Source organism: Pelecanus crispus, chromosome 13 (genome assembly GCF_030463565.1).
Source record: "Pelecanus crispus isolate bPelCri1 chromosome 13, bPelCri1.pri, whole genome shotgun sequence".
In the NCBI taxonomy this organism is placed as follows: domain Eukaryota; kingdom Metazoa; phylum Chordata; class Aves; order Pelecaniformes; family Pelecanidae; genus Pelecanus; species Pelecanus crispus.
The window spans coordinates 4,133,538-4,145,767 of record NC_134655.1 but is presented as its reverse complement, the minus strand read 5'-3'; the positions used below and the strand labels follow the sequence as shown (position 1 = coordinate 4,145,767).

Here is a 12,230-nt window from a genome sequence, read left to right as displayed (position 1 = left end):
AGCCTTGGCATCCTTACTTGACAGGTGTGCTTTCTGTTCTGCTTTTGCAGGAGGCTGTGAGGGCTGCTGAAGATGTCCGATAGTCTGGATATTGAAGAGAAACCTCCAGCCCCACCGTTGAGAATGAACAGCAACAATCGCGATTCTTCAGCACTAAACCACAGCTCAAAACCGCTCCCCATGGCCCCTGAGGAGAAGAACAAGAAAGCCAGGCTTCGCTCCATCTTCCCAGGAGGAGGGGATAAAAGTAAAGTATCAGCAGCGCGAATGGGTGGCTACATCTCTGTTTGCTTTCTGTTGGCTGTTGGTTGCCGTGTTTACTTCCTGCCACTGCTTTCTTTCTGTTTCAGTTGCAGAACATGGTAAAGTCCTTCCAAAGCCTCTGTTCCAATTACTCTAGTAACATGTTTCAAAAGAGGAGGAGGTGTTCCGTCAGTTACTTTCTTGTCTTTGAAAAGCCAGTAAGACGTGCACACATTGTGTGACTTGCCTTTTAAAAATAACTTTATAGTTAAGCTGGGGAATCCTTTCCTTTGAATTTTGCTTTGCATTTGCAGTAAAAACACAGATGAGGTTGTGTACTTTTGAAAATACATTTGCAGAAGTGAGAAGGCAATATGCCTGACACTTTTGGGTGGGTTTTTTTTTTTTTAATGCACTTACATTCCAGGAACAGGAGCAAGGCTCTTCTGCTTGTTGCTTTTGCAGTGAGCGTGGACGCAGAATGGCTTGCTTTAAAATGTGCTAGGTGTGGTTACAGCATGAAAGTCTTTTGAACGTGCAGGAAACAGCATTTCAGTTGCATTCTTTGAAATGCATTTGCAGAAAGCAGTGTGTTTTGAGTTAGTGTATTTACAGAATTAAGGGAAGGGATCTTCTTTTTTTTTTTTTGTAATGCCGTGGGAACTGATGGGCTGCACCTACAAGTGCTAGGGAGCCGGCTGATGTCACTGCAAGGCCACTCTTGATTATCTTTGAAAGGTTATGGTGACCGCAGGATGTTCCTGATGACTGTAAAAAAAGCAAATGTCGCTTCTGTCTTTGAGAAAGAGGATCTGGGGAACTACAGGCCAGTCAGCCTCACCTTCTTCCCTGGGAAGCTGGTGGAGCAAATCCTCCTGGAAACCATTTCCATGCAAATGAAAGCTAAGAATGTGATCAGGAATAGTCTCAGGGGTTTACGAAGGGGAATTCGTGCTGAACCGTACTGACAGCTTTCTACTGTGAGATGACAGGCTTGGTGGTGAAGGGAGAGCAGTGGGTGTTATTTCTACTTTAGTAACGTGTTCGACACAGCCTCCCATAGCATCCTCACAGACAAACTGGTGAAGTACAGTCCAGGTAAGTGGACAGTGAGGTGGACTGAAAACTGACTGTAATGCTGGGCTCAAAGGGTTGTGATCAGCAGCACGAAATCCAGCTGGATTTCGAGAGGGATTCCACCTTCGACGTGCATCGCTGCTCCTCCAAGGAGAGCTCAGAACTACGGAACTGCGGTCGTTCCCTTGGAGCTCCAGCTCACCTGCGCTGCTCGGCTGCCCCCTTCACGAGTCTCTTCCACAGGTCGCGTGGAGCAGTTGGAGGTAGTCTGGCATTCAGCGCTCCTCACAGGCAGCAGAGGCACAACTTCGGCCCCGTTCCTCCCCTCGGTCGGGGGCAGTCCTGACAGCTCCTCTCATGTGAAGCCTGTGACTGGATGGGCCCGTTCCTCAGGCTGGCCTGGCCGCTTCCCTCTGCAGAGCGCTTCTCAAAATACCCCTTTCTGGGAACAAAATTAATTTTCAATTGACTTTATTTTAAAGGCCAAAATTAAAATTTCTTCTGGCTTGTTTAATTCCTGGAAGGACTTGGGTCGCTTCTTCCCCTGACTGCCAGCAGGATGGTACTATCCTTCTCCAAGGGAACATTTCTTAAGCAAGAGGTGCTGTGCAAAATGCGTGCAGGAACGGGGAGATCCAGAAACAACCCCTCCTGGAAATGATCAGTGACATTAAAAATAGATGTAATTAACTACCAGTCAGAGCTGTCTTAGGAAACATACAAGTATCCTGATTTTAAATATGACTGTGAGGGAAAGTAAGCTAAGATTTATAGCTTAATTTTGTTGGGTGAAATAATAAATGGAGGCAGTTTAGCTTGGCTGGCCAAGCCCCTTGAGGTGGTTTAATCTCAGGGTTGGTTTGTGGGTCAGGGTATCAGCTGGCCTGTGCGTGCTTCACAGACTCACTGACACATTTTTGAGAGTCTTGCTTATAAAACAGAAGGTGATTAATATGGCTGCTCTCATCTACTGCAGTGCTTTGCAGCATCACAAATTTATATTAATAGTCCACTGTCCACCGCTGGTACTAGTAAACAGAACGTGAAGAAAACACCATGACAGGGTGTTTCTGCCTGAACCTGCAGGAACTTTGTTGTCTTTCATTTGCTTACCAGACAGGAGGGATGTGAAGATGAATATGCTACAGTGCGTTCTCTCCAAGGCAACGGCGTATGCTGGGACTGCTGTGCTCGGGGACCAGGAACCTTTCGCAGTCACTCCCCTGTTGGAGTGTAGGTTTTTCAGTTCGGGTTTGAGCAATTCTGTGTTTAAAACCTTGTTTTGGCAAGCCGCTGATGACTCTTTGGGGCCTCTCTGTGCTTCTGTGGTTGAAACAAGTCACTTAGGCATTAGTGTCCTGCTCCTTCCCATAATGCCTGACCTCCTTGCGTTCCTTGGTATATCTCCTCTCGCCTCTGTCTCTGGGGTAAGGTACCCCATTCCCTGGGGGCAGGAGGCCAAGGCAGTAAACTGAAAAACATTTCCAGTGCCACGTGGGCAATCTGTGTGGAACAAGGAGCTGAACCTGGTCCCCCATAGCCTGTGCTGAAGCTGTGAAATTGGCTTTCCTTTCTTGGAGGTAATGATGGTGATGGGAGCCACGGTGGAGTTCATAGCATTAGTGTTTCCTTTCAGCAGAGTGCTGTTACCTCAGGAGAGTTGAGAGCAGAAAGAAATGACTTGCATTCTTCCAGTTGTTTGATATAGCCTTGTCTTCTTTCATTAAACCACCTGTAATTGCTGTGCTACAAAATAAATTAATACTGTGTGTGAACTGGTGGCTCGATGAAGGTGCTGTAGAGCATTCAACCTAAAGAAGTGAGAGGGGAGCAGGCCCACCACAGCTCAGATGCCCCTTTCAGCTGAAGAGGTGCACCCGTGTTAAGATTCCTGGGTGAATAATATCACTTCCCTCGAAGCTGCTTTAGACTTAGCTGCAGATGGGAGCAGAGTCTGACCTTTAGTCATCTGGTTGCCTTCTGTACAGAAAAACACGAAAAGAGGGAAGGAGAAAAACCCCATGGGGTTAAGATTAATGGAGGAGAAAGAAAAGGACAGGGCTGCTGGGGTAGGAGAGGAGGAGCAGAGCAGGAAGGAGGGTGGGAGGACAGTGTGAGTGACAGTGGAAGGGAGAGGGGATGGAGGAAAGAACAGAATGAGATGAAGAGGCGAGCGAACAGGAGGGCGTAAGCGTGAGGTCAAACTCTTCCTCCCTTTCTGCAGAAAAGCTGCCACTTAGCTGAGTCGCGCTTTTCTGCCGAAAACTGCTCTTTTAACATAATAATGATGGTGATGCTGCAGACTGTGAAGGACAGAAAACTCTTTCCTTGTTCTCTTTTAATCTGTCATAGTTGCTGAGGTGGTGTGGGTGGCCCTCGTGGCTAACTGCTGTGTGGCAGGAGTGTATTGTGAGGGGCATTTATACAAAAATCGAATAGGAATGTCCAGTATAAAACCCTTGAATCCAGTCAGTCATTGCTTCAAAGAAGTCATGCCTTTTCGTATCATTTTGCCAGCTTATGTAAAACAGAAGTGATTTGGGTTGCAGGGCACAGACAGAAGCGTCAAAGTTTTTAGACTGGGGAGGGATGAGGGTGTTGCAAGGAGCTGTGTAATTCCATATTTAATTTGTAGTTTATCAGCGTTTGGACCATAGGTGTTACATCCACAGTCTGGTAGGCAGAGGTCTGTGAAGCAGATGAGCCAAATCTTGGGGAATGAGCTGGAATGCTTGGCCCCCGGCAGGAGAGGCCTGGAATGGACAAGTGCTGCTTTTGATGGAGTGTTTTCTGTAATGCCTTATTTCGCTTCTGGATTTGACTGTTGCTTTGAACTGAATTTGATGATCCTTTAAATCTAATTTTCACTGCATTTGCTTGCAAATGATGAGGTAGGAGAAGCCAGTTTTGTTATTTACAATAAAAAGTTATATGTGCTGAATGGAGATGACATCTTGTAGCTGGCAATGTCTGTCATGAAAATTAAACAACATAGTCTTAGAAATAAAGGAAGGGGAAAACCCTTTGCATTTGTATTTGATATATTGCTGCCATCTTTATTGAATGCTAAATGAAAATAATTTATCAATTAACATTGTTTAGGGATGTGCAGTACAGACAAAAGGGGACAGTTAAATATTTAATGAGGATAAATGCAGAGAAAGGATTAGAAATGTCAAAAATACTCTGTAGACTATAATTATGACGAGCAGAACATTTTCCAAATAAAGGAGGCTGTAAGGTAGAATAAGAAAGATATGCAAAGAGAGGCCTCGTGGAGCTGCTGTCCGTGAGCAGAGAGAGATCCAGGCTGGGAGAGGTGCTGATAGATAGCGAGTTCAGCCTTTGGATGAGACCCCTAGGTAAACCGATGAAGCTGGCAAACGTAATACTAAAAAACCAAAGGAAAATGTTAATTTTTAAAATGTTAATTTTTAATTTAAAAATGTTAATGTCCATGAGTGTAGTAGTGCGTTACATTATGAAGGCTGATGTGCCAGAAAATAGATCTCGCTGAGCTCCATCCTGGTTGATATTGGCAGAAGGGGCGCTTGCTTTTGCAATAAAACACACACAAAATTGTCTTCATCCAGCTGGTTTTGATGTGCATAGTATGGCTGTCACTGGCGCTGCACGGAGGGAATGTGGAAGGCAAGGACAGGACCTGAACAACTGCTCCTTTCTCTCCTGCTCGTGTGTAACTATGGCACGTGTGTTCATATCACCGTTAATAAATGGGGATACGCTGATCCTGTGTACCCTGACATACAGTCCCATTAGAGATCCTGATATCGAGTCCCATTGTGATAGGCACAGTATAAACCTGTCGTGTATCTCTGGGTTTCTCACAACTGTTAGCGTGCAGTCATGTCACATCAGATCTATAGAGCAAGCCTGCTCAGGACCACGATGCGGATATGTAAACCAAACCCGCATTAAACTGGTAAGAAGGGCAGCAGAGAAGAGGTGGGATCCTGGGGTGCCAGGTGCTTTCTTTAAAGACGTGAGATGGTGTGACTTTTTTTGTATTCTACATGAGCGCTTTATGTGTGTCTTATTTCCTGAGTCTGTGTTAATAACTCTCGCATACTGCAAGCGGGCACTGTAATATTTGTTCTGTTCCAATCATTAGCGTGTAATTTTTCCACTGAAATGACAGGTGTATTTGGTAGAATGGCAGTTCCCCTCTTGGCTGTTACATATATACCGTTGGCACTAGAGAAGACCCTACAGATAGCTCTGTGCTCTATTATTCAGGCACATGGTAGTTGGTCTTGGAGCACACTGGTTCTCCAGGGAAGCCAAATATTTCAGATACCTGCCAGCAGGATAGATGTTTGAACGTGGGTTTACGCTATGTTTATCTGGGTGTTTGGGAGTCATCCAGACCTGGCATTATGGTCACCATTTTTCAGAGAAATCTCTGTTGAACATGGATTCTTGATGCATCAGAGTGAAGGCAGCTTCTCTCAGCCTTTATTCCGCTCATTCTTTATCAGGGTCAATAAAACTGGGCTGAAGTGAGCTTTGTCAATAGTAAAAAGCACAGGAGATGGATGACAACAAGGGATGTTACTTTCAAAAGGTGTTAAAATAGGAGGGAGATGAGAAACGTACAGATTGACTGAATTCCAAGTCTGTCTCCTTCAATAAGATAATCCACGCTCTGAATACTGGTGGAGTGATTTAAAAACAAGGAATTCCTGGAGACTGATAAAGCCTGAGCTTTATGGTTATATGTCTTAGCTAATTGAGAGTTCAAAATGAAGCTTTTCCAGTGGCATTTATGGGATCTTGTTGCTGTGCAGATTCCGTGGTTTCTAATACAGAGCTGCTGCTTCAGCCTTTTACTCGGAGAGGAGGCAGGAATAGGATCTTTGTCTTCTCCTGAGCTGCCTGTTTTCACAGAACTTGTAGGAACCTGGTTATCGTAAAAAACCTCTCCTCTGATTCAGCCGAGTTTGACAACAGGTTCAGAGCATCTCGGAGAAGAGACACACATCCAAGCAGGCATGCACATGTGTGTCCTGGGCACTTCTGCAGGAACCACAGGGCGAAGTCCAACAGGAGTTAGTTGCTAGATATGAAAACCTGATGAAAAAAGAACTGACAATAGAAATCATACTGGTTAGAGATAGCTGAAGAAGGCTACTTCATGAACAGCTTACTTAGGCAGCTGTGACACTGATTGGAAGAAAACCAAAATGAAATAACACCTTCCAGGCCTTCCCAAACAGGGGTTGACAGTTAGGCTGGTGTTGTATTAGCTTGGGTCTGTTTGTGAAGTAAGATGGACGTTAATTGATTTCTTTTCCACTTTTAAAATACTATTTTGAGCTCACTTGATTGTGAAAATTTTTGAATGAAAAGCTGTGCAGAAAATAAGCGTGTATTAATGTTTTGCCTCTAGCCAACAAGAAGAAAGAGAAAGAACGTCCTGAGATCTCTCTTCCTTCAGACTTTGAACATACCATTCATGTGGGATTTGATGCCGTCACTGGAGAATTCACAGTAAGTAACCACCGTATTGCGTGCTTACCAGAGCTTCTAGTTTCTTGATGGTAAAATAACCTTCTGTTGCCAGAAACGTCAGATGACAGCAGCCAGGCTGTGAAGAAAGAGACTTTTATTTGTTGGGCTTAGGATTTGGAGTGTTTTACTTCTGATTCAGGCTGCTTTTTTTTTCTCCAAGGATTGTCAGCAGAGTGTCTGTGGAAAACGAAAACTAGGAAGAACGTAGGTGTATGCTTTTATCAGTCTCACAAGCTGCTGCAGGGGTTGGTTGTTCAGTGTCTTTGGAAAAGCATAAATCCCCCCCCACACATGTGCATAGTGTATGCCTTGCTGTAGACAATCGGCCCCAAAGTGCAAAGTCCAGCTGCTCTGCAGACAGCCCTTGCAGACGCCCAGAAAGTGGCAGCATTGTGGAAGTCCGTTCATTTTAATTTAGTATCCTTCAAAATATGTTCGTAGACTAGGTGATCAGACACGTTTCTAGCCTTTGGGTTAATAAAATAGCAGTCAGCTTTTTCTACTTATATCATAACAAAATGTATGATGTGTTGGGAAAAATAAGTCTGATAGAAGCTCCTTGAAGTCTGCAGGAGGCTTCAAAGCATTTTCTCTCAGACTACTAGTTAGGTGCCGAAACCATTAATCCTTAAAGTTAAGCTGGCAGTAAGCTTACATTTGGTTGAACTGTGGAGGTGAGAGGAAGCATTAGCAACTCTCCGTACCGTCAGTAGCACCCTGTGAGCTAAGTGGTCAGACTGTGTTATCACCGTGCGTCAAATTGTAAAGTGTGCTAGTGCTGGCTGGCTGCATACACCAAACAGGATGGGACAAATCATTTGCCTGGAGAAAGGGTGGTTAAGTTTTCAGAATTCGAGCCCTAAATGCAATTTCTTCATCATTTTTTTACTTTGATTGCTACTTTTGTTTCCCAAAAACATTTCAGAAAGCTGGAAACTTTCTGTGTGCTACAGTAGCAGTAGAATACAGTAACAATAGAAGAAAAAAAGACACGTTTAATGCCAGCATGTCTTCAAAGGAATAGTGAAATTGAATTATCTTTAGTAATTAGGAAATACAGCTACATTTAAAATATGTGGGCTAGTTAATTAGCCTTTTTGAAATAGATGTCACTTACAAAAATCTTACGTCAAAATCTATTCTGTGCCAAACCCTAGGGCTTGATTAAATGCTCATTTAAGAAGCCCAGATGTGATCATTTTTGATCAGAAACTTAGCATAAAGCTTTTGAAAGTGTGTTTTCCCTGCTATCTATCCCGGTTTTCCTCTTTTTTTCCCTCTCTGTCTCTCCCTGTAGCCACATTATTGTTCAGCTTAACCTTAATGCCATTCTCCTTATCTTGGTATCATATATTCTGTTACTTTCTGCTTTTGTTTTCTCCCTTTTGTGTTTGCATCCCTTCTTCCTGTCTTATCTTTTCTTCCTTCCCTTCCCTCCGTTCCCTTCCCTACTGAATGTTCAGCTGCTCTTATCCTATATTTGTTCTTCCTTTCAGCCTTGTGCCTTTATTTCTACCCTGTGCTTCAGACTTTTTCCTTCTGGCTCTATGTAAGCGCGATGGGTCACAATCGTGTTCTCTTGTAGACTGGTGGTGAGGATCCCAGTTAGTTTCACGTCCCTGCCAGCTGGAACAAAAAGGAGGGACGTCGAGCTTAACACACTTCAGTTCTAAGCACAAGCAGTCTCTATCAGTACTTCAGAGATCACGGTTTGGGTCAGTTTGAATGTTATTATTCTCATCCAGTGTGTCAAAACAGTCTCTAGCATCGGAGATAGATGTGTCCGATGCCACCAGCACGGGTCCTGGCCTTTTATAGAACAAAGTGGTTGTACATGGCTAAGTATGTCCAGCTTTATTGCTGTAGCACAATTTATTTTTAATATCTTTTTCCCTTTCAAAACAGTGGACATTAGGTGGCTGCTGGTTTACAATTACACAGTATTTCTACAATAATACTTGTTCCTAAAGCATGGAAGTGCAGCGCTGCAGTTTGAGAAGGCTCTAACCAATTCAAAAGAAACCAAAGGGACAAGTGAATTCCCCTGTGCAGCTTGCCAGCACAGGACTTAGCGCCGCAGTCCTTAGCGGAGTAAAATGTCAGTCAAAGCAAGGGGATTTCTGCACCATTCAGAACTAGCTATCAGCTCCCAACTAATCCCAGATGCAAGCATTACATTACGCATTACATTAGGCATGTTTGATTTGTCCCAACCTGGATGCAACCCATGTATCAGCCGGGTAGTCGTGTGGTAAGTATGTCCTGCTGAAGGGACCGCCACGAGCCATATCATGTAAAAATATTCCCACTGTCTAGTGATCACACTGTCTGCCTCTTTCAAAAGTTTGGAAGTGCCATGGGAATGTCCAATAAATGTGCAAATATATGGGGTTTTTTTGTTTCGAATTATTACAGTTGTCATGCCAGTAGTGTCTGTGGTTATGTGCAATGCATTGGGCCATTTTCTGACACCTAACAGTCACCCCCCAGCTGCATTACCTGATTGCTGTTAGTTGCATCTCAAATCAAAGTTGCATGGGCTCCTGAGTTTCGGCTTTCAGGCTTGAGCGCCAAGCTGTGTTGTTGCTCATGAACGTATGTTATATCTCCATTTCACTGTGCTTGGAGCAACCACATTTGCTAAGAAGTAGGGCTTTTAAAGCTCAAAATAAAATTGGTTGGAAACTGTTGGGCGGGAGCATGCTGCTAGAGCTTTATGTTGATTTATTTTGAAGAAACAGTTGCATTTTCTGAATGGAGGAAGAAGTGTGGTTTGCAGGGCTTTGGGGAGTGCGTTTTGTAAGGCATGCATTTTTGAAACAGTTTCCTGATCCCCAATCTAGAATAAAATGTGGTCACCCACCAAACTTTTAAAGTGTCAAGATTATGACATGAACAAGTGGGAGAAAGTTGTGGCTATAAGATCCAAAGAAGTTGCACATTATTAATCTAATCAAACATTTCTTTAGAATTGTCCTGATTTTCAGTCTGACACGCATAGATTATTTGCATTATGACAATACTCAACCTCCCAGTGTGGAACCTGAGTTTGACCAGCTGCTTTCTCCACTGCACTTCGTTGACTCGTGCACTGGCCAGTTGTGATCTTGGGGCTGGAGAACCAGTGGAATAAACTTGCGTAGAGCCATTCAAAAATGCTAACCTGGCTTTCAAAACTAGACAAACAGCAAAAGCCCAGATCTTTTTTTTTTTTAACTAAAAAAAGAAATCGCTGGTAATTTTTCCAGTCTCTTGCCATTAATACCCAGTTATATATTTTTATGAGGGAGAGAAAAGCTGGTTTAAAAAAGAGAGGAGGGGGAATGATGCTTCCAAACTTTGGAACAGTTGTGATTTTTCTGTTTTCCTACGCCTGCCTTCCTGTAGCCTGTCCACCGCCTGATCTATTTGGTATCTACCTCGTAACTCCCATTTTAGATGGGACTTCCCCATTTTGGCCCATTGGTTTCCTCCTACCACCTTCTAAGTTGTCCCACATTCTGTTTTAACTTTCTTTTCTTTCTTTATTTACGTCCATTACAGCCAGATCTCTATGGCTCACAGATGTGCACAGGGAAGCTCCCAGAGGTGCGTCACAGGCCCAAAAGAATCTTGCATCAAAATGCTTCTTTGAGATGTCATAGCACTGCAGCAGCAGGTTGATGTGTGTGCAGTAGATTTGTTGCTTGGCTTATCCCACTTTTTTTTCATTAATCCTAAACTTTGGAGGCCCATGTCACACATTGTTTTGTGGAGAACTTCTTAGGAAGAAGCTATATTAAGTGTTTACCTAGATTGGGGTGGCACCGAGGCTAAGTTTAAATGTACTTCAGGTGTAGTTTTTCATTCAGTAAGCCCTACAATTCGCTGGTAGATGTTGGCTGTGCAGTAAATGGGGAAAATTACAGGCTTTCAAATTTAGGAAATTATACTGGATATTTAAAGCATATTTTCATCAATATATTTTCAATGCAGAGCTGCGGCTTTCAGCGATTGGATCAATTTTCAAATGCCACCTTCACTTGTAACATGTCTGAGAATTCATGCAAGGCTTTGGCACACTCGGCCTGTTTTCTGAGTCCCTGCTTTCTGCATATTTACAGTAGAGAACCTACAGAGCTACAGGAGCTCAAAAAAGAGGCATCCTTAGCAGCAGTGGTACAACTCAGTGTTACAATTTTGAGAATTTAAATGCTGATCTTTAACTCCGCAGCGTTTCCTGGTATGCTGAAAATTAATTGTATCAGGGTGGGGTTTACCTTTTAATCAGACGGCAATGATCATTTCAGCAAAATGTGTTTGCGTTATTAAGCATTAAAAATCCAGTGTAAAGCTCCTAAAATACACTTTGTTGTCCACAAATGTAGAATAGTCTTGTTATGTCTGCACTGAATCACCAGGAAAACAAGCTAAGCCTTAAATCATTATTCCATGGAAGAGCAGAGTTGATTTAAAGATGAGTTTCATGCACTTTTTTTCCTATCACAGTCATAACTTTCTTTTCTTTTTAAAGTTGGATCCTGGTTTTAGCTCTATATTTTATAGAGAAGAGAATGATTGCATCTAATGTATAAGCTACTGATTTTAATTGTAAGGTCAATCAAAATTTCTGAAAGTAATCTTACAGGTAGCATGGGATCTTGGTAAAGATCTGTGAGGCTGTGGCTGTTAAATATTCTAAATTCGCACTCTTTCCACTTGACACCTACAGGGCATTCCAGAGCAGTGGGCCAGGCTACTACAGACCTCCAACATAACAAAACTGGAGCAGAAGAAGAACCCACAGGCTGTTCTAGATGTTCTCAAATTTTATGATTCCAAAGAAACAGTTAACAACCAGAAATATATGAGCTTTACGTCAGGAGGTAAGTCGACGTCTCACAGCGAAAAAGGGAGTGTCAGGCCCCAAATGAGTCAGACTGAAGTTCTACATTCAAGTGGTCGAGAAGCAACCTTAAAAAATTCCGCTTCATGGAATACTCCTGAAATGAATTATATTTCTCCTTTTGTGCCCAAAATGTTATTGAAACAGTGACTTTTCTTTGTTGCTTGTTTTTAGAACTAAATAAGATACTAGATGGAACAATCATTACCATTTTTAGTCAAAAGCATTAGTGGCCAAAGGTCACATTTACTTTTGTTTCTTCACATCCTTCTTCCTCACAGTGTTCAGATTGGGGTACGAGGTATACTTTTTTCATGCATTTTATGAGTTACTCTTGGACCCTTGGAACAATAGGTTATGGACTATGAGGATTTCTTGTGATACTTTGTGATAGAGGAGAATCTTCCAGGATTTTGTTGCATTAGCTGTAGAGAAGATCAGGTTGCTATGCATAAATTCACAAACCAACCTAGAACGGCTGCTATTGTGATGT

The 12,230-nt window shown here is 42.9% G+C and overlaps 1 protein-coding gene across 2 annotated transcripts in view; it reads left to right on the top strand.

Annotated features, from left to right (window-relative positions):
* Positions 1–72: 72 nt before the first annotated feature.
* The window catches only part of PAK3 (p21 (RAC1) activated kinase 3), a 37,839-nt gene continuing 25,681 nt past the window's right edge, over positions 73–12,230 (top strand). The window contains exons 1-4 of one of the 2 annotated variants that reach the window (XM_009477978.2): positions 73–247; positions 6,731–6,831; positions 10,396–10,440; positions 11,564–11,717. In XM_009477978.2, coding sequence (XP_009476253.1) covers positions 73–247; positions 6,731–6,831; positions 10,396–10,440; positions 11,564–11,717 — 475 coding nt within the window. The remainder of the gene's footprint in view (positions 248–6,730; positions 6,832–10,395; positions 10,441–11,563; positions 11,718–12,230) is intronic. The other variant, XM_009477979.2, reaches the window with a different exon arrangement.